Genomic DNA, 18,962 nt, shown 5'->3' on the forward strand with positions numbered 1-18,962 from the left:
GCTTTCATGATCTGGAGTCAACGGGACCAGCATTTCCCCATCCTACTTCTGTTGAAGCTCATGAGTTATCAAGCCAACCACAGTGGGTACAGACTTAGACAAGATAAAAAATGAAACAGCAATGAAAATTGAAGGATGCAGAGAAACTAGGCCATTTCCATATGTGACTACATTCAGTATTCATTTTAGAGAAGTCCAACAGCAATGGGGATATATGAGCATCAAGTGAGTTTTAGCGACTTTTCCCCAAAAGGCTTACAAGGATTACAAGATTTAGAGACTCAGTTCAGCCTTGAGATTCAGTGCTGCTTGCTGTCGGTCTGCCTTTTTCAGACGAAATATCAAGAGAGTGCCCTAGTTAGGTGGGTGTATAATAAATCTCATTGCCTAATATAATGAATGCTTTGCCTGGTAACCATTCCATGCTAAATGCCACTTAGAGATGATGATGCATAGACCTGAAGTGGAGGAGGGTGTACCCAATTTTAATTTGACTAATTAACAGTATTTACTAATACCTAGTCTTTACTTTTAGAATAACAAGTAAGAGCTCCTACACTTTTAAAAGAGGTTTATTATATACAGAAAAATTGGTACTAGTGTTATGTGTAAGTTAACCACTGTTAACTGATGGGAACCTAAACTATATAAAAAAACAAGCCCTTGTTAGGTAATCACATGCCTACTTACCTTAAATGCCATGAACTTATGATATGGTTTAGGAGCCCAAGCGTATATCTCCACAGCATTCTTTAAGGCAATCACCAAGAATTTGATCCTTTCATATTTGACTGTAATAGAAAAGTTATGAATTAAAATAGTTCATTAATTTATTCAAGTTTTTGTATTAAAGAATGTGTAAACCACTATATATATATAGATATATAGACACACACACACACACACACACACACATATATCATCCTGACTGAGGGTAATGCTCTGGTGTGGGATGTTCTCATAGATACAGATTTAACTTCCTTTAATGTACTTGGTTTGCAGGATACCTGGGGCCTTTTGCTTCATACTGAAGGCTCTTTTCTTCATCTAAAGATGTAACTGGCTTAGGACTGCCTCTAAGCACTAGGTCTAGATGTGAATTACTTATTGTAAGAAGAATCTGTATAAAAATCCTTCATGCTTCCTTGCCTGGCTTTTATGTTCACCCACATGGAAGCAGCTGAGAGCCGGTATGGCAAGATGGTAGAAAAATCAACAAATGGGTAGAGACATAATGGCTGCTGTTCGCTTATTATTCAAACTTGGATTCCAGTTGTTAGGAGTTCAAAAAGGACCAGTGCCCTTAACATGAGACCCCAGAGAGATCCCTCTCCCTTCCTGCTATGTGAGGTTATAGGGAAAAGACCACTGTCTGTGACCCAGGAAGCAGGCCCTCACCAGATACTGAATCTGCCACCAACTTGATCTTGGCTCTTCTCAGCCTCTAGAGCTGTGAGAAATAAACTCATGTTGTTTATGAGCCACCCAGTCTGTGGTATTCTGTTATAGCAGCTTGAACAGACTAAGACAGTACACATGGCAGTCTTTTTATTTATAAAATGTTTGAACAAACAGAATATTCTGTGTCCTAAAGAATTTAGCCCAAGATAACTGACCAAATTCTTGTTCTCTGAGCTCTTTTTCTGTAGCATGCCTCTCCTGTTTACTATTCTGTCTTTAATATACTTTCAAATACTGCTTCAGTGATTTATTTCCATATATATATATATATTTTTGCGGTACGCGGGCCTCTCACTGTTGTGGCCTCTCCCGTTGCGGAGCACGGGCTCCGGATGCGCAGGCTCAGCGGCCACGGCTCACGGGCCCAGCCACTCCACGGCATGTGGGATCTTCCCAGACCGGGGCACGAACCCGTGTCCCCTGCATCGGCAGGCGGACTCTCAACCACTGAGCCACCAAGGAAGCCCTCCATATTTCTAAATGACGTGCTGATAATGTTATTTACAACTTTTTTCAGCTGTAGATATTACCTACTGACTCTGGAGAATGGAAAGGGTCTAGTCTCTTACAGCAATCTCCTCTCTCTAGATCTCTCTTTCAAACGTACACATCTCTTCCTCCCCATACCTCCAATATAGTTATATTTACAAGCTTTGGTTAAGTCAACATCCTGTGTTTAAATCATTATTGTTCATAGATGAGGCATGCAGTATACCATTATTATAATTCCTTTCTTGCTTTCAAATTTTTTTCACTTCCTTATTTTCTATGTATCTATCTCTAAGTACATGGAAACCTTCTGTTAGTGCTGTCAGTACAGTCAAATATGGCAGGTAATCTATTAGTAACATTTTATTTTTCTTGTAGGTACCTCTTCCTGAACCCTCCATTGTCCCACTTTGCCTGGACTAATTTCTTTCTCCTTCTCTGTCTCTCTCTCTATATATACACATCCTGCTTGCTCTGTTTCTCTGGAGAGCCCTGGCTAATACAGATGGGTTATAAAATACTAAGTGAAAAAAATCTTTCCGTTAGAACTCTGAAAGCCTTGCTCCATTGTCTTTTTTCTTTTCTCTTGGCCGCGCTGCACGGCATGTGGGATTTTAGTTCCCTGACCAGGGATCAAACCCTCACCACCTGCAGTGGGAGCGTGGAGTTTTAACCACTGGACTGCCAGGGAAGTCCCCTCCATTGTCTTCTAACCTTCTAGTACTGCTGTTAAGTCCCAGGCCACCTAATTCTGTGTCTATTACATGTAAACTGTTTATTTATTTACTTATAATTTGAAAGCTTTAAGAGCCTTCTCATTTCCTGGGTACTGAAATATCATGTTGCTATGTCCTCTTGTGAGTCGTTTTTCATTCACTATACTAGGTACTCCTCAGTGAATCTTTTTAATTTGAAATTTTGAGGTCTTAATTCTAGAAACTTTTCTTGTATTCTTTCTTTGATGCTTTCTTCCCCTTCCACTTCTTAATCTTTTTCCTAAAACTCATGTAACTTATATTTTGAACCACTTGGACTGAAACTTTTATTTTCTTACCTATTCTCTCTTTTTTCCTTTCTTTTCATTCTACTTTCTAGGACATTTCTCATGTTTGTCTTTCGACCCTTCTACTGCATTTTTTATTCCTGCCAATATATTTTAATTTCCAAGATTTTTTTTCTTGGTCTCTGAATGACATTCTCCAACCCTGTTCCATCTTTTTAAAAAAAATAACACCTATTCTTCTTTTATGGAAACAGTATTTCTAATCTCTCTGAAGTTAGTATATTGATAGTTTCTTTAAAAATTTATTTGTTCCACTCCTCATTATCCTTGTTTCCTCTAAAGTCCCTTCTTTCTGTTTAAGTTTCCTTCCCATTAGTGGATTTTCCCACTGTCTGCTCTAGTGGGCTTATCGACTGATGGGCTTCACTTTTAAGGTGGTTAGATAGCATGCTCTTTCCATGGCATTTCAAATATTAGTACCTCAACATCTTTTCTTGCTGGCCATTTAGTTTCTCCAAAGACCATCTTTCAATCTCTTGCTTGGGAGTATAAGCATGGCTGGCAACATTTGGGGTGCTAAACAGGGGAAGGAGGTGTCTGTGTGTGTATCAATGTGTCCTTATAATTCAATATTCCCCATCAACAGATTGGCTGTGCCCACCTTTCATCTTCTGCTGCTGTCAGGGAGGGTGGCTGCCTGACTGGGTTCTGAAGGATTTGCTGTTCATCAACTTTCCAACAATCCTCCCATTTTCAATCCCACCCTCCACCTCCACCTCAGATACACCTGGGACCTCAGGTCCTGGCCCTTTCTGAGTTCTGTTGAGTGACTGGATTGATTTTGATGACTTTCCTCACAGCAGACTTAGAATTCAGCATTTCCTGGTCAGCTAGTTCTGTTCCTAGTCATCTAACAATTCTTGTTCAATTTTGTTGACATCTCTTATCTGTTTTCTCTTCTCCTGGTCCCTTTGTCCTTGTAGGTTTACAGCACTTTTATTTCTTCATGGTTATTTTAATGGGTCTTTGGGAGCGAGTTCAAACTGGAGCCTAAGACTTTATTCTGAATGCATTCTTTGAACTTCATCAATCTAACTTTTTGGGGAAATAATGCAAGTATATTTAAGGTTCCAGCAGTGTCTTAAACTGGTCACAAATGCATCATCAATATCTGATGGAAAAAAACTAAATGAAACTTAACTGAATAATTTGGATTGAGCAAACAATTCCATGTCTTGAGACTTACCAACTTTGTAATGTATACAGCCTTCCAAGTCCCCAACAGTGATCCAGCCTTGTTTCTTTTCTACTTCTGGGTCATTGTGTAATATTCTGTTTCTTAACCATGAAAGATAGTAAACTCGTAGCTTATTCTTCTTTCCTGTTGAAGTAATAGAACTTTAATTTCAAGGCCCTGAGACAGCTTTTTCTCTCAATCCTTCTCCATCTCCATTTTATTTTATTTATTTTTATTTACACTTGTGTGTGTCTGTGTATGTGTGAAGGCACAATAACCAGCGTCTCCAGCATCGTCAAAGTATTGTCTCTGCCAGAACTTACGATCAAAACAGGTCCAAGTGTTTTGGGCAAATAACCATTGCATAATTTTTCTTTACCTTCTGGTGCTTTCTATTTGAGCAAGGTGCTCTTATTCTCTCCTCCCAGTGCAAAGGGCAGTGTCTGCTCAGTAAGACCTAATTCTGTAACGGAATGGTTGATCAGTGTTCCAAAACATTCCAGATCTAATTACATGAAGGAGTTTTGACAACTGGGCATTTTAGCATACTCATGTGTGACTACCTTCTACCCAACAGCATATGTTAATGCAGAGCCCCCCTTACTCGCCTCCTCTATTACTTTAAAGATGACAGCTGGTAGTAGTTTCATTTTACCAAACAGAAAAAGGAATTTCTTAAGGAGATATGAGAAACAAGTTCAATGACGGCAATCAGGGCTCAGGAAATAACCCTTGGACATGTTTACAGTGCTGAGATCCCTGAAAGGAGTGTCAAACAAAAAGAAGAACGGAGAAAAAGATGTATACTTGGAAAAAAACCACAAAAGTTCCTTTTGGTAAATGATGGGAAAGAGATCATGGACTAAAGAGTTCTTAGTATGATAAGGAAACATCTTAAAAACATTGAAGAGTTTTAAATTGAGGAGCAAAATTTAATATATTGAGATTATCTGAGTACCAGATAAGAAGATGTCCCTTGGGGTGGTTTTTCCTAAGTGATCAGTAATTTAAGCCTGTGGGTTATACTTCTTGGGTACTTATTTTCCTTTCACTTCTCTTAGGTGTCAAAAAATGTTCCGTATTTTGCAGCTGTGATATATACCAGAAGAAAAGAATTCATTAAAGCATTGCACACTGGATTTGACAGGAGAGTACATTTATAACCTAAATTAAGGGAACCACGTGCAGTTACTATTCCTTTTTATAACCAAAAGCCTTGAATATGCATTGATTTCTATAGCTAGGATGGGCAGGAGGGCTGGTGCTTTCTCCTCTCTGTGCCAACACAGATCCGAGGGCAGTTCAAGAAAATTTGGCTTCTGTTTTCATTTTCTTCTTTCCCTCCCTATGCACCTCATGATAATAGGAAATGGTTACACTTTTAAAAATGGGATGTGTCACTAACAACATAATGAAGTCTGAACATGGATTTTCTGATATCATTTCCACTTTTGGTAGGTGACTGGCAGATGTACGGTTTTAAATTTGATTTGGGGGTGTTGCAGTCAAGAACGCATTACCCAGAATAAAGGAGCACACTGAATTAAACTCAAATGATAATACAAGAAGAATTTACTTGGCGAACCCTTATTTGGGGAGAATAAAAAGAGATGAAACTGAGCATTCAATGGACAGGCAAAAGAGGAAACTGTAGCATCAAATGAGGGCCTTTTCTCAAAACAGAAGTACAGCTGAAGAGTTAAACTTTATTCAAGGTTCAACCCAAGAGGAGCCCTATGTCTCTCTTTGCAAAATAATGGCTGGTTCTCAAACTTGGCTGCACAGTGGAGACACCTCAGGAGCCATGAAAGCTTCTGAGACCTGGGCCACACTCCCAGATTCTGACCCGTTAGTCTGGGGTGCATGCTGGAGTTTTCACACCTCCTCAGGTGGTTCTAATGTGCAGGGGTACTGTCGGTTTCATACTGGATGGGATGGGAGGGGAAAAGAGGGGTATTATTTATTAAACTCCTTCAAACACCATCCGAAAGAAAAAACTTTCAAGAACGTAGACTCCTTCAGGTTACATTTTTAACTTGTCAGTAGTAAGGCTTTCACTTTTGTCTCTCTCTTTTTTTTTTTTTTAAGCTCTTTTTGGGAAGTGGAAAGCTGCAGAGGGTGGCAATGATTCCTACCTTCCAATCTCCTTGCAGACTCAATCACCCAATGGGCCAGCTGCACTTGCTAAAATGTCAGTGAACTATAAACTAAAGCAGTTCTTATAAGAAAAGAGACCAGAGAAATTTCTGCTTACAAAATTTCTCACTCCCAGAAGCTTACATTTATTTATTTATTTTTAATTTAATTTTATTTTTTATACAGCAGGTCCTTATTAGTTATCTATTTTATACATACTAGTGTATATATGTCAATCCCAATCTCCCAATTCACCCAGAAGCCTACATTTTTATATTCTCCATCTGAGAGTAGATGGCAATGACTGGAGTACAGACACCTTAAAAGGATCCTTGCTGAGTCCCAGCAGAGGGTGAAGGCCCATATATACACAGCCGTGGTGGTAGGTCTCTGTCTGATTCAGATTTCAGGCAGAGGTGAGAGACTTCCCTTTGAAGGTCAGAATCTCTGGAGTTACAAAATGTGGGTGATGTCATTCTGGTCCTACTGCCATAATTTATCGTGCTGCTCGTTGGCTGGGAAGGGCAGAGCTTACTATTCCTTCAGAAGTGACGTGATCACCTTTCCCACCTGTGCAGACCTGGAGGACTTGGTCATCCCAGCAACATACCTGATATCGTCACGAGGACATTCAGTCCCTCTAGCACATCCATCTGCTGAAATCGCCTCCGGTTGATCAGATTATAAACTTTGCCTTGCCCGCTTCGGTCCAAAAGCATCAGGCCATTTTCAGTTCCCACCAGGAGGTTTACACCTGCAAATTTAAGAAGCATCCCAAGACTGACTCTTATGGACTTTACTCTTCCGCATCCAGGGTCCCTTTAAAACCTAAGAAACTGTGACTTGTAAATATAAACTAATGGGCAAGCAGGTACTACAGTAGGGAGTGTAGAAGTAGGAGCTCTGAGACAGTAATTAAATCACTGTCCCTCTGGTAATGAAATTAGTTTTCTTTTATAAAGTAGTAGCAGCATTCATTACATGTAGCCCTTTACTACCTAAAATAGAGTTCTTCTCAAGAGGGGCCTGAGGCACAGATGTGACGCTAGTTCCTTTCCTGTAACACCCACCCTTTTCTTGGCTCTCTCTATAAATCACACCTCGAGACTTCCCCAAGGTTCACCCCACTCCTATTCATGCAGTGATTTCTAGCCTACCCACCTTCTACATATAACAGAGTGCCCCATTCCCATACTCTTGGAAGAAAAGCCCTTCTTCCTTCTCACACCAGAGCTTAATTTACATCCCATACCTTACGGTTCTGCTCTTTGTTAGGGGAATGATAAGCCAATTCAAGTGCAGGTATTAATAGCCCAAGAGTCACAGAAATATTGACTGTAAGGCAGGGGTCCCCAATTCCCCGCCCCCCGCGGAAAAATTGTCTTCCACGAAACAGGTCCCTGGTGCCAAAAAGGTTGCGGACCGCTGCTGTAAGGGACTTCTCAGGCATCTAACTCTAGTCCAGCCCACCTCCCATGCGGTAATTCCTATTACAAAAACTCTGGTAGGTAAGTGGTCTTGTCTGGATGGCTGCAATCTTGAAAATTCATCTCTAGGCAAATAAACACCCCGACTCCCAACATACACACAGACACGTGCACACATTGTGAGTTCAGCCGTGCAATGGCCTATATTTAGGAACGGGTAACTTTTCCACTTCTTTTGCTTACTGCACATCTGTCTTCTAAGTAACGTGAATGTCTGCTCTTTCAACCACATGTTAGTCAATATGAAACAGGGTTATCTTGTTGTCTTCTCATAGTCTCTTCTCCAGAGGACAGAGCCTTACTCCCCTGAAATGGTTTCCAGGCTCTGTGCTCATCCCTGCTACCAACTCAAATGCTTTTGCCCTTATAAAATTGTGGTGCTTCAAACTAGGTGTAGTATTTTAGATGGGTGCAGAGGAGCCATGTCCTTCCTTGATCTGTGTGTCATGTTTATGGTGACACAGACCAGGATTTTGACAGAATCTCATCACACCTATACGGAGTCTGAGGCCAGCTAAAATCTGCAGATCTTTTTCACAAGAACTGCAGGTTGATGTTTTGAACTAAAAGGGAAGGCTCTGCATTTGTTGTCCTTTTCAAGTTTTATCTTGCTACTACTACTGGTATGGCCTTTGGCAATTCACTAAAATATTCTGTGCCGCTTTTTCAACTGTCACATGAAGGTCACGCCATTATTGCCCTTGCAGAATGTTGTATGGATCACAGAGACAGGACGTGGGGCACGTCACACAGTGCTGGGCACAGCGTGGGCATATATTAAGTGGTAGTTAGTTCGGTTGTTGGCTTTAGCCCATCACTGTTATGTGACAAGGTCACTCTGAATCTCATTGCTATCCTGGGTATCAGTTCTTTCTAAATATAAAATTGTATCAGTTAGGGTATCAGTTCTTTCTAAATATAAAATTGCTCTTGGTCTCTCTTGAGGCCCAGACAGTCCCAAATCGGGTCTCTAACACCCATGATTCAATCAGCACTCTTCTGATAGTAAGATTCCTGTTTGAGGGTCAATTCATTAATGAATGGTAAAAAAAGCACCAACTTACCCCACAGAGCTGCACAAAGTATTTCTGAGTTGAATCGCTTCTTGTATTTTCTGATTTCTGGTGTGTCGCTATGAGGCCGAATGTTGGTTGGGTTTACGTTTACCACTGAAATCTTTCTTGCTTCATTTAGTTTGGCCTGTTCTTGCCTAAGAAGTTCGCTAGTAAACAGAGCTTTGAGAAAAAGAATCAGAGAAGTCAGTGGCATCTTAAAATATAACCAATGGAGATATGGAAAAGGGGCTTCAAATAACTATGATTTCTCCTTGTTTAGTGTGCATTATGATAAAGGCAAAGAAACACTGAAACTATAAATATTTTACACTTTTTTAGTAGAATAAAGTATGTCATTCATAAAAGCAGTGTTTTATCCGTTAGTAAAACAGGCTTATAGACACTACTTGAGTAGTTTAGGGAATTAATATTCATCTCATAAAATGAAACACACCATCCTCATCTCCTGTAATATATGCAGGACAGATTAACTTTTTGAAATTCCACATTATCAACTGACAAACTGGCCTAAGTTGAGTCTGATGATTAGTGAGTTGCAGAATTCTAGAAAGCAAGACTGTCCTCTCAATCAGCCAGACGTTTGAAGTGGGAAGCACACACCTAGGACTCAACACAACTCAACACGCATTGATTTTCTCTACTGCGTGCACAGCACTGTACCCAGAAATTGCTTCTGAGAAATGTGTGGTGAGTTTGGAGATCTCTGAGGAGCAGCTTTTCCTAGGGCCCCTGGATACCTCTGGGTTCCTACCAGAATCAAAATAGAAGAGATGAAAAAAAATAGAACTTTGTTTGAGGAATCCTATTAAAAAAAAAGTAATAAAAAGTCTTCCCTTTAAGACAGGGCCTAAGCAGTTAATGGCTTAACTAGTGAACTAATAATTAATTTTTTTTTTTTTTTGGTGGTACGCGGGCTTCTCACTGTTGTGGCCTCTCCCGTTGCGGAGCACAGGCTCCAGACGTGCAGGCTCAGCGGCCATGGCTCACGGGCCCAGCCGCTCCGCGGCATGCGGGATCTTCCAGGACCGGGGCACGAACCCGTGTCCCCTGCATCGGCAGGCGGACTCTCAACCACTGCGCCACCAGGGAAGCCCAATAAGTAATTTTTTATCAGGTCATATCAGAAAGGAAAACCAAGCTGTTTCTAAAACATCGGGGCCTTCTAGCTTACCGGCAGCTGACGTTTCCTCATCCTCTTCATCTGCATCAGTGGGAGACGTCTGGTACACTCTGGGGTCCACAAAGGGGGTGAAGGAGGCTTTGGTGCTGCTTCCCATGCCATACTAATCAATAAGCAAGAAGATTAAGAAGAGCAGATAGATAAATACTGTAGCAACAAACGACGCTAATAATACTTTGCTTGGGCTTTAAAATTATTAGAGACTCTTCAAACCATCCAACTGTTCACACTCTGACCCCCAAGTCAAAGTGTGTGCTTCTCTCTCCAGCTTCTACTGATACTGGTCCCTCACTAACCATTATGTCTTTGCAGGGTTTCATTAATCATCAGACTGCAAGAATTGTAGTGAGCAAATTATATTATGGACCATAGGTAGCACCTTCATATCTGATAAGATGGCTGTAGTGACAGAGCCTGTTTCTCCCTTGAAGTAAAAGCAATCTCCTACTGACCAAATGGCTTTAAGAAAAGCTGACACAAATTGGCAGTAAACTAAGCATAGCTACACAGCATCCTTCATCCTGAACACATGATCAACCAAAGACTCCCTCTTGGGGCCTTTGGGGCCTTCCATGCTGGCCTGGTGATGCAGGTGGATTGGTGTTGGCTCAAGAAGCCTTAAAATCTGCAATTCAGGGGCAATTTCATCCAGGGAATGAAGAGTTTTCCTTTCCATGACAGTTTCCTTAAAAGGATACTTATATGCCCTATGTGGGAACTTCATGAAGATACTAGGTTTGCAGGCAATACACCTTAAGGGCTTACTTAAAAAATAATCTCAAGGGCTTAGAGAGCACAATTAAGATATGAAGTCAGAACTAAACTAGGGAACAGTAAACTATCAAGGCCTCATGTCCCAATATTCGATTTTTGAGTTTTGTCAAAGGAGTTTCAATAACCATCTCCCAATTTTGTCTGTCATCTCCACTCCTACTGACACTCAAGTCCTTTTAATATTATAAACAGATCTGCACTCAGTATAAGAAGCATCTTTTTGGGGGATAAATGTCTTTAAGTTTTAACTTTTTTAGTTTTTTTTCCAGGTTTTTATTTAAAAATAAAACCAGTATCCCAAGACCCCTAAACACATAAGGAGAAAACCACAAAGGCCCAATCTGACTTTAATGCAAGATTTCCCCTTCATGTTATGAAATCAAAACCACTTCATCCTCCATAAGGTAGGACTACCCCTCCCAAACAGAGCACTTTCACAGACATTCTCTCCTTTGATCTTTAGAAGTCTATGAAGGAGGTGTGCAAGTATTGACATTCCCACTTAGAGCCGGGGAAGCAGCAGAATGTAGAGTAGGGTCTGACCGCACGGAGTCCTCCTTGGTACCCAACGTCAGGCAGAAAACAACTGTCCACAGTGCATGAAGCTATAACAGTGCTCTACGTTCTTCTCCTTGCGGCAAAGTTCACCTGCTCCATAGCTTTAGAATCCAAATGGTGCATCATAAAAACTCAGTGCATGGACAACCTCAAACACGGCGTTATAAACTGTATGCATTATAAACACATGTAGGGCCTATGTGTGATTCAAAGGACTATTTATGAAACATGGCCAAGCACTGTGATCTCATCCGAATGGTCAAGCTCGGTCAACGACATCTACAAGCACTTCCCGGCAGATTGTTTATTCTGTTTTTTTTTCCCCAGACTCTTTTCTGTGTAGGAAAGATAATATCCCACTTCTCCCTTTCTTGTGCGATTTGGAGTTTAGGAAGATGAACACTTTGAGAACGTATCTATTTTTATTTTTCATAAACAAATCATTTCAACCTTATTTCACCTAAGTCAAACTTAGTTTGACTAAATTAATGTAACTATGAACCTCAACTATTGGCCTTGGAATCTCTATAGGTTGAAGTTTCCTTTCCTGGTCTGGGAGCTAGGAGGTCCCAGTTCTGGTTCCAGCTCTGTCACAAAACAGCTGTGTGCCTTTAGGCAAGGCACTTAACCTCTCTGAGCCTCACTATTTGCTTCTGTAAAAACAGGCTTTGGTCCAGATGCTACCTGAGAACTTTTCACTGCTCTGCTTTTAGGATTTGGTCCATTTGATCATATGCATAAGTAGTTACACAGTATAATAAAACCCAACCAAACACGCTTCTGGGAGCTTGGCAAAGCCTCCTTCTTGAGGAGCCCGCGGTCTCAGAACCCCCTGCCGGAGGACAAAGCTGTCGTGGCTATTGCCCAGCACCTACTTCAGTCCCAGAGTCCATCTCCTGGGGGTGGGTGGAGACGCGCCCCAGGCCCTCAGTGGGGGTCCCCGCAGGGGAATGGCTCTGCTGCACCAGGTCCGGGAGGTTGATGTGGCCGGCGAAGCCATTGCTGTCACTATGGCCAGATCGCTTCTTCTCTCCAGACGTCTGAGGGGGCACAACACATGGCGGTCGTTAAAGAGGGAAGGCAAAGGCCATAGAACGATGTCACCCCTCACACAGCACAGCTGCGGTGGCCTGCAAACCGTCCCACTGGGGAGTGGGAAGATATTGATTTCTATTTTATCTAAGAAAATAAGAAAAAAGTTAAGCTTTGCTAATATTTAGTACATGGATTGACGCTGGGGCCTTATGCTCCTGCATGAAGGGCAGTCAGGGGTCACATACGATGAAGAGGTGCCCTGTGGGAAGACAGGAATGCCGCGGGTGGAGGGGCACTACGGGGGCTGTGCACACACACCAGGTCACATCAGCAGGTTACAAAGACACAAACCCACAAAACAGAAACATCACCTAAAATATCGCTGAAAAGAAGCAGTGGGATGGAATGTAACACGAATAATTCACGCCCAGTGTGCTCCAAGAAAAGGCAGCGATGATTCCCAAATCACGAGGTCAAACCAGTGATTAACTAATCACATCTGATGAGAGTTACAAAGAAGACATGGAAATGATCTAAAGATGATTTCAAAATATGGGTTTACATTCACTATCACTAACGTTGAATCTCTCGGTAAGCAACCATGGTGGCTTGTGCCAGGAGCTGGTTAAAAAAAAAAAAAAGAAGTTATCATGACTGGCAAAGCATCTGAAATATTGTTTATAGCATCTTTTCTCCCCCCACGAATATTATCTCATTTATTAATTGTGGCTCAGAGATGTTAAGTAAGCAGTCTAAGATCACACAGCCCAAGATGGTGAAGGCAGCAGAGCCCGGGAGTGTGCCTGTGTTGGCTGGACGCCACTGCCTGCTCCAGAAGCTCGAGTGGGCAAGCGGGGGCAGGAACTCAGTCCTCAGGCCCCGTGGCCCTTCCTCCAGAGCCATCCAGGCCCTTGAGGAATCTGTGCCCTGGGCAAAGCCTTCCTCTGAGGTTTGGGAGCGAGGGAGAGACTCTGGGCCACTAAGTCAGCTGGGTCAGCCCTCCCCTAGGGGCCAATCCCTCCCCCCTCAGGTCGGGTCCTCGCACCCATCCCCAGAGCCCACCTCTCCCATCCCTTCCCCTTCCAGGATCCCCTCCAGGCGGCCACCAGAGTCAGCATAAACCGAGCTGTGGAGGGAAGCCTATAGCATTCCTTTTTAACGCCCTTTGAAGGTATTTTATAAAGTATATAATGTTAGTGCAGTAGGACAAATGCATAATTTGTAAACAAATAAATACACTGTGTTACGTGGCAGTCCCTGAAATTCTTACTGATAAGGTTGCATGACCTAACACGTTGGAAATCATTGCCGTGGAGAGCAAAGCCTCCTCTCGAAGATGCTAGGGACCGACATACAGAATTAAAAGAAAATCCTGCTCCCAAAAAGCCAGTGCCCATACTGTAGTCCTGGCTAGTATTGCACTTTCTGATTTCACATTTATATGACTGGCTCACTGAGGTTTCTCACAGCAGACCTGATTAAGTAATGATTCCCTCTTTGCCTTTTCTCTTTTTCATTCATTTGCCCAACATTTCTGAGTGTCTACTAAGTGTGAAGCATTTTGCTGAACATGAAGGAATCAATCAGAAGCAACGCAGACACACTCCCTGCCTTGTTTGGGGCTGGCATGGCAATAAGGCTTCGTGCTGTTTCTCTGACCACCTCACGGGCCTGGCTTCTTCCTTCCGGAGCCTGTCCTGGTCTTGCAGTTACAGCTCTGCACCTGCCTCTGGCTGGAAGTGAAAGGAGGCACTTTTTGGGGAAAGATGAAACAGACTCCCAAGTTCCTGAAGGGGTGCATGTAATTGATGTTACTAGGAAGCTTGAGAAATAACTGGATAGCCTTAGCGCCCTCTGTGTTTCTGGGCACAATACTTCTGGCCCACAACTGTCCAGGAGAGGGGCATTTTCTGGACTCATTTTGTCACAGTGCTCATCTGAACATTTCATCTTCTAAATTACATTTAAGGGGTTCAGCCCTAATTTATTGTATTATCCTCTATTTTATGTGTACCGGGCGGCTTCTCCCACCTTCTTACTTCTGTTCAAATACTGAAAAGCTTTTACCATTTCCCTCCAACTTTCCAGTAGCATAAATCGCACATTGTCTCTTTAGAGTTTTGTGGTCTCTCTTGTATCAGCAGTGTTCTGCCTCAAGCCAAAAATTAATGCAGACACAGTGGTTATCAAAGAAAGACCTGAAGAGCCTCAGAAGGGAAATGGCCCAGACAGTGAGAAACTTGAAGGGATTCAGCAGTGACCCCTGAATCTTCCCACTTCTGAGTCATCACCCTTTTGTTCATTCAACCAGCACCCTCTAGAATTAAATACCTTCCGTGTGCCATTCTGCTGGGAACACAAAGATAAATGAACAGCAGCTCTGTCCTCTATGATCTCATTAACAGAGCCCCGAAGAGCTCTGCGATCTTCATGCCCTCACCAGTCCCATGGCGGTGGGCACTTGTATATTCTGAGTATCAGTAGATGCTGGGTATCGTGCTGAACAACTTAGGTTCATCTCCTCACAATTCCACCGGGGGCTAGCTTATATCATCCCCATTTTACAGATGGAAAAGCTTCAGTGTAAAGAATTCAATTAACCTGCCCCATGTGACATGGGTTGTAAGTGGTGAAATCAGGGTCTGAACCAAGGCTGTCTGGAAGCAGGGCCCAGCTCTGGTGGCTGCTGTCCTATGTGGCTCCGCTCTCAGCCACAGCTGATTGACCGGTCCAGGAGTGGACACCTGAGCCAAGCACGATCAGATTCCCATTGGAATTTCCAGTTAGGCCTGAGAGATACTGGTCAGTCTCTGCTGGGCAGCTGAACTGGGATGTGGTGAACGCCTTGCAATTGGGAGGGTGGGTATGGAGACGTGAAAGCACGTGCTTGAGGGGGAAGAGGAAGCTGGTGTGTGGACAGAGAGAACAAGGGAGAAAGTGGAGGAAACAGAGATGAGGGTAAGGAAAGACAGGCAGTGAGGGAGCCAGAGATCTGCACACGAGAAGCTGCCTGAGCTCCTAATCCCTTTTCAGTTTCTGGTTTCAACCCTATACAGGGTCCCAACTGGGCTTCTGCCTTTCGATTCCTTCTAGGAAACACCTCTGAATCTCTGATACCTACCCCGCCTTTTTTTCTTAATCTGTTGTAAGTGGGTTCTTTTTTCTAGTACTTGTAACCGAAAGAGCCTTCATGACGGTAAGCTAGTCTCCTTGTTCAGTGGGTGGACAGACCCTGGAGAGATACCAGCTGGGCAATAAGGAAGGTGTTATAGACAGAGGCCCATGGAGTCCCAGGAGAGGCTTCAAGGAGGAAGGGAAGCTGAGCCAGACCCCCAGGAGTCTTCTGGGTGAAGAGTGGGCTGCAGTGGGGGAGGCAAAGGAGCTCTTCCAGGAGATAGGTCCCTGTGGACAAAGTGGTAGATGACAGCTGGTGTGGTGTATTCTAGAAGGAGAGTAAAGAAAGGTCCTGTGGGGCTGTAGGAGGGGGAAAGGCGGAACCACAGGGGCATGGGTGTGCACTACAAGGGGGACTGCCTCTGACAAGACCATGGGTAGGAGAGCCAGCGTGCCCCTATAGAAGCATCTGGTCTACTCCAACAAGAAGTACGAGTTAAGTGACTCTCCTCGATGTTCATCTTGGGGAACTGAACCATAAAGAGTTTTTACTTTCTTATCCTCTTGTCATACTTCAATTTGTATTTATCTTTTTAATACTTTTAATGGATTTCAAGTCAGGCTGTTACTTTAAAAGCCCACATTTGTAAAAAGAACACTTTAGAAATTGAGAGGACAAAAAGATTTTAGGGCCCGCAATAGATCAAATGCATATATGACACTGCTGAATGCAGTTTTCAAGGTGATTGACTGTGGTCATAGAGTATTGGAATGCTTTAAACAATATGGAGCCATTTGGATGTGGCTGGCAACTGAACCCCAAATATCCATGTCAAGGTATTGACTCTGTCCTGAAGATTCAAGCAAATCTGAAACCACAGTAGAAATTGGAGTCCTTCTATTTGGAGTCAGAGAGTAACTCATTCCAGAACATTTCCCCTCAAGTTTTCCCAAGTGGCAAGGTCTAGTGAGAGAAGCCCTCTACACTTGCATTGAAAGTATCCATTCACCGCGCTGGGAGATTTATATGCCAGCATGACACAATGTCAACTTCAGCAGCCAAGTCCATTTTTCATTTCAGGCTTCCGTGAAAGGACTCTTTAAAGTCTACTTGAAAGATTCGGCAAGGCCATAAAACGAAATTCTAGCAAGTTGCTTTGTGAACTAGTCTTCCAGTTATAGCTCTACTGCCCATTATTATTTCAAAGGCCTTATTCATCTCAAAACCACAGTTCCTTTCTTCCTAACAAAAATGAGATGCCCTCTGCCTTTTTGGAGAGCAAAGCCTGCTATTACTGTTTTCCAATCTACCCTAGCTGAGGAAGGGGAATGACAGATGATCTAGGTTTGTGTTTCAGAAGGAAGAGTGGGAAGCGATATCAAGTAAAAGGAGAGCTTGACGCTATGGAGAGGGTGAAATAAAATAGGTAACATTTATTGGATGCTTAGATGCATTAACTCATTTAATCCCCTCAATCATCTTGTGAGTCATATATTATTACTTATGAAATTTTATAGATGACAAAATTGTTGCAGGGAGAGATCAAGTAACTTTTGCCCAATGTCACCAGACATTACTTTCCTTCCAAGAAAAGACCTGCTTGCACGGTGATGATGAAGTGAAAAAGAAGAAAAGACGGATTCTAATGTGTCCAGGCCCTTCTTATCGGCACAGATACAATGGGGAAGTTGTGCATGCTGGAGGGACAGGTGCAAGGGAATGTGTGCCCCCTGCCCCCAAATGATGTTCCTAGAGTTTAAAAAGACATAATTCCTCAAAGTGCTCAGGTGCATTTTTAAGTACATCTTCGGATTTCTTTGTTCTTTCACCAGTACAGCTTAATAGTCTTTAATGTTAATTTAACCAGATAAGATGATATCACCATTTCTTGGAACTACCGAGCGTTTTCTACATAAAATCCACAAGGATAAAACCTCGGATGGGGAGGAGAAGACATAACAAGGCCACTGATGTTATTTGGATAGACCATTCATTTCTGTTTTCCTGTGGTAGGAAACATCTGGGTTTGCCAGTCTTATATCCTCAGGCTCAAATGCTATATTCCGATTTGCACAGCTTCCACTGAAGGATCTGGACAAATATGATTAAGCTCAGAAGGATGCAGGAAAGAAGGAAGACAATTAAAATCACTCATCCATTTAGAAACACGGGCCCTTCTCCCTCCCTCCACCCCATTCCCTAAAATACAAGCAGTAAGCATCCTCTGTGAAAGCTCTAATATAAAAACCAATTAAGAAATGCACTTCTTCTACAGTTTTTATACCAACGTACTTCTCTTATCATCAAGGTCCCTTCTCTTGAAATACTGCTGCTGAAAGTGTCTGCGTGAGAGGTCTCCAGCCCGTGCGTGCCGACCATTCCCACATTGTACGGCTCAGCGCTCCCGGGGGCTCCTGTGGGTCTGAAATGGGAAGGAACAACATTCACGACAGTGTATGTTTAGGGAACACCTGTTTCCTGTCCACAGTAATATTTTTTATTGTAGTGAAATATACATAACATGAAATTTACCATTTTAAGTGTAAAGGTCAGTGGCCTGAAGTACATTCCACTTTCATCTTTAATGCTGCACGGATGCTTGAACTGAGGTCCCACTTCTGCAGCGTCCCCTCTGGACCTACTCTCCACTCGGCAGCCAGCGTGAGCAACCGGGCTCTGCATGATCTCTAAGCCCTCCCTACCCTGTCTTTGACCAGCAGGCGCCCTGAATTTTGCACATGCTGTTCCCTCTGCCTGGAAAGCTCTCTCTCACCCTGGCTCTCGGCTGCTTCCCTCTCATTTACCTGATTTCATCTTATCTGATACTTTCCCCGAGAAGCCTTCTCTCACCACCCATCAGTGCCTTATCCCACTAGCCCCTCTTCTTTCTCTTCATCCTTTTTCCTTAATAGTTCCCATTGCAATTTGTAATTCTTTATCTTTTTGACTCTTTTAACTTTTCTATTCTCTCTCATTAGAACAGATGCTTGTGAGGGCAGAATTCTTGTCTCTTTGTTCATCCCTGTATACCTAGTACCCAGCATAGAGCTTGGCACAGAGTAGGAGTATAAAAAAATAATCATTTCATAAGTGGGTTTTACACTATTTAGAGAGAAGAATATCAATTAAGGGCATTCTGGTATACCAGGCACCCATTAACGAGGCTGTTTAACTCAAGAGTGTCCAGTGCTTTCTAAAACCTCTGTAATCACCCCACACTGTGGTATATTTATTTCCAGTTTGTCTCTTGCTCTTGTGTTTAAGATACAGTGGGAGAAGGCAATAGGATCTTGACATCTCTGCCCTGAGAGCAGAGAATGAGGGTTGCTGTGGCCCTTGGCATAGAGCACAGCACTGTGGGAAACTGAGGACCAGGCGGGCAATGCGGCCCACTTGCAGGACTTCGGTTTT

At 42.8% G+C, this 18,962-nt stretch overlaps 1 protein-coding gene across 7 annotated transcripts in view; it reads right to left on the reverse strand.

Moving 5' to 3' along the window:
* TNIK (TRAF2 and NCK interacting kinase) overlaps positions 1-18,962 on the reverse strand; it is a 423,010-nt gene that overhangs the window by 11,063 nt on the left and 392,985 nt on the right. For 4 of the 7 annotated variants that reach the window (XM_067738028.1, XM_067738027.1, XM_067738025.1 and 1 more), the window contains 7 exons: positions 17,844-17,973; positions 12,277-12,441; positions 10,061-10,172; positions 8,878-9,048; positions 6,937-7,080; positions 4,200-4,334; positions 691-791 (listed from right to left, as the gene is read on the reverse strand). In XM_067738028.1, coding sequence (XP_067594129.1) covers positions 691-791; positions 4,200-4,334; positions 6,937-7,080; positions 8,878-9,048; positions 10,061-10,172; positions 12,277-12,441; positions 17,844-17,973 — 958 coding nt within the window. Of the gene's footprint in view, positions 1-690; positions 792-4,199; positions 4,335-6,936; positions 7,081-8,877; positions 9,049-9,549; positions 9,637-10,060; positions 10,173-12,276; positions 12,442-17,843; positions 17,974-18,962 lie in introns of all 7 variants that reach the window. The other 3 variants (XM_067738026.1, XM_067738024.1, XM_067738023.1) reach the window with 1 other exon arrangement.

Source organism: Pseudorca crassidens, chromosome 5, assembly GCF_039906515.1.
Source record: "Pseudorca crassidens isolate mPseCra1 chromosome 5, mPseCra1.hap1, whole genome shotgun sequence".
In the NCBI taxonomy this organism is placed as follows: domain Eukaryota; kingdom Metazoa; phylum Chordata; class Mammalia; order Artiodactyla; family Delphinidae; genus Pseudorca; species Pseudorca crassidens.